This window comes from Lipotes vexillifer, unplaced genomic scaffold, assembly GCF_000442215.2.
Source record: "Lipotes vexillifer unplaced genomic scaffold, Lipotes_vexillifer_v1.1 scaffold470, whole genome shotgun sequence".
NCBI lineage: Eukaryota > Metazoa > Chordata > Mammalia > Artiodactyla > Lipotidae > Lipotes > Lipotes vexillifer.
This window is the reverse complement of record NW_006799533.1, coordinates 1570069-1573412: the sequence shown is the minus strand read 5'-3', so window position 1 is coordinate 1573412 and position 3344 is coordinate 1570069. Positions and strand designations below refer to the sequence as shown.

The 3344-nt window shown below is 38.6% G+C and overlaps 1 protein-coding gene across 1 annotated transcript in view; it reads left to right on the top strand.

Moving 5' to 3' along the window:
* LOC103070005 (phosphatidylinositol 3,4,5-trisphosphate 3-phosphatase TPTE2) overlaps positions 1-3344 on the top strand; it is a 58985-nt gene that overhangs the window by 9104 nt on the left and 46537 nt on the right. Inside the window, exons 3-4 of the mRNA XM_007471693.1 lie at positions 5-52; positions 1214-1375. Of these exons, the coding sequence (XP_007471755.1) occupies positions 5-52; positions 1214-1375 (210 nt within the window). The remainder of the gene's footprint in view (positions 1-4; positions 53-1213; positions 1376-3344) is intronic.

Here is a 3344-nt window from a genome sequence, read left to right as displayed (position 1 = left end):
GCAGGAATATTAAGAGAATTGTGTACTTGATTGTATCATCCTTCACTTTCAGGTATGTGAGACTCTAGAAAAGGAGGTAATTAAGTATGTATTACATTTAATATCAATATTTTTTAATGGCAAAGGATCTGGGAGGGAAGAAAAAGCATTTCCACTGTCAGTATGTCGCTAAATAACCTTTGTGCCCCATTTAATGCAATCTAATTTATCTTGAAATTTTAATTGAAGCTGAACATTAAGAATTGCAAAGAAATGGCATGTACAGAGTCTAATATCAACATATTAACATTTTTTTTCTACCTGTAAAAGTAAAAATAATGAAACATGCATTTCAAAATTCTTTAGTTATAAGGAAAGTTTTAGTAAATACCTTAATTCACCTAGAATTACTCCTTAATTCTAGAAACATTTTACTTAGATCTTTCTTCTCTACACGATAGTAAGATTTCATACTATGTTACAGATTCACACAACGTACTTGCTTCCTTTTAAATTGATATTTTAATTTGCATTGCAATTGTGAAAAAGTGCTTTAAGATTAATTTATCTTCATAGATTATACAAATAGTATAATCAACTTATAGAGAATGTGTTTAGCATATACAGGAAAAAGGCTTAGGAGTTACTTTAGAGTTGAATTATGTGTGTATTCATTGAATTGAATTCCTTCTTACGTGCCCAGAACTGTGCCAGAACCATCCATTGATATGTAATCTTATATTTGTTGATAAACTCACTGATAAGAAGCCTTACTGGTCAAAGTAGTCTTTTAAGGGCTTATGTTAGTCATGCTTTCACTTGGTTTTTATTACTAAATTGTTTAAAAAATATCAAGATCAATGAGGTTTAATTTCTTGTGGGAAATTGGTAGAAGACCCTTCTAAAATTCTTAAATTTTAAGAAGAGTTTACAATTGGAAACATGTAATTTTAATGCAGTTTGCCTATTCTGTCTTGGAGTGTTGGTCTGATGTGTCTTAATATAAAAGGGCATGATATCATGAAGTGGTTTAGTGGGAAATTTATTTCCCTAACAACTGCTCCTGTTGGGTGAAAGAGTAATTTATGTTGAGATTCTAAGGGCAGTTCTCCCTACCACTGAACAGTTTAACCCAAAATAATGACATTTTGATATTAGATCATTGGGCTGAAGTTAGTCTACCTATAGGTGTGAAAACCACTTTATCCTTATTTGGTTTATTTGTTTGTTGTAGAATATTTGGAATTTTGCTGACCTTTGTGGATGTGTCCCTCATCATTACAGACGTAGCTGTCTCTGATAGCACGATGTATATTCCTTTGGAATATCGTTCAGTTTCTTTAGCTATTGCTTTATTTTTTTTCATGGATGTTTTTCTTCGAGTATTTATAGAAGGGTAAGTTTGATTAATTTTTTGAAAGCACATAGAGCTATTTTGTACTGCTATGAGAAGCATCCCAAGTAATTACCAGGTCAACCCAACTAAATATGCCCCTCTTTATCAAAATAATTCTCCCTGAAGGCATATTCCACAAGAGAAACAACAATCCAAATCCCAATTTCTATCAGATTGAGCTTTAATATTACTATTGCAGCTGGCACTCTAGTCTCCAAACCATGTATTCTAGATGGTTCCTTCAACAGGTAAAGCTTAAACGGTTTGCAAAATGGGGCCAGGCAGCTAATATGTCTACATGCACGTTATTAAGAGGAATATATATGTGAAGTATAAATATTGATATTTTTATTGAGTTCAATGTCATTAAAAGCTGACAGTATATTAAGTACTAGATAATAGATCATGAGCAAACCCTACCTCAGTTAAAATAAAAATTTGTGGTACTTCCCTGGTGATCCAGTGGTTAGGACTCCATGCTTCCACTGCAGGGGGCATGGGTTCGATCCCTGGTCGGCGAACTAAGATCCTGCAAGCTGCACGGCCAAAAAAAATTTTTTTAATGAGAAATTTAAAAATAAATGAACAAAAACTTGTGTTAAGCTCTATGCGAGAGCGAGTCAGGGACTAAACTCCCTAGCCTCACTTCATCCAGAGCATTTTGGAACATTCTTGTCTCCTTTCTGGCTGAATCTCTGTCCTCTGAGCTGAGGAGAAATTTTAAAATAAATGAACAAAACCTTGTGTTAAGCTCTATGCGAGAGCGAGTCAGGGACTAAACTCCCCAGCCTCACTTCATCCAGAGCATTTTGGAACATGCTTGTCTCCTTTCTGGCTGAATCTCTGTCCTCTGAGCTGAGGACAGTTGCCCACTCGCAGGTTACTCAGAGCCTAAAGGGGCTATGCTAGGATTAGAAGAAGATTTCCCTGGAGCCCCAGTGCCCATGGCTGAAGGAGCTAGTGTTGAGGAGGTGCCAGGGCTGAAAGTTCAGCTTTGCACAGAGGAGGCCACCCCAGCTCACTGGGATTCCACTGTGGGTGCAAAGCCAGGTGATGAGTTTGCAGGCCAAAGTAGTGGACCCGTCCTCCTCTCACAAGCTCCTTTCATGCACATCTTACAGCTCGTTTCTCTAGGGCTGTGACATGTTCAGCTTCCATTGTCCGATAGCATCGCTCACCATCCCATCTCTCTCTCCCACCTGTGTGAAGGCAATGCTTGCCTCTTGTTCAGTGGTTTGGTTATATCTCTTACTATACTATGGTTATACTTGCCATATTGATGTTCTTGTCCTATATAAGTATAAAATGAGTATGAATATTTTTTTCCTTAATCTAGTCTAGTAAATGCACTTTAAATCATTCATCAAGGGCTTCCCTGGTGGTGCAGTGGTTGAGAATCTGCCTGCTAATGCAGGGGACACGGGTTCGTGCCCTGGTCTGGGAAGATCCCACACGCCGCGGAGCAAGTAGCCCCGTGAGCCACAACTACTGAGCCTGCGCGTCTGGAGCCTGTGCTCTGCAACAAGAGAGGCCACGACAGTGAGCGGCCCGCGCACCGCGATGAAGAGTGGCCCCCGCTCGCCGCAACTGGAGAAAGCCCTCGCACAGAAACGATGACCCAACACAGCCAAAGATAGATAGATAAATAAATAAATAAATAAATAAATAAATAATTCATCAAAGCTGAATTCCTTTTTTAAAAAAATATTTATTTATTTTGGCTGCGCTGGTTCTTAGTTGCAGCATGCAGACTCTTAGTTGCGGCATGCACGTGGGATCTAGTTCCCTGACCAGGGATCTAACCCGGGCTCCCTGCATCGGGAGCACAGTCTTACCCACTGGACCACCAGGGAAATCCCAAACCAGAAATCTTAAGGGGGATGAGTCAAATAATTTGTGCTTTTAAAATATCCCTACCTCTTCTTTGGGGAAGCATAAACTTATATATATATATATCTATATTTTTTTT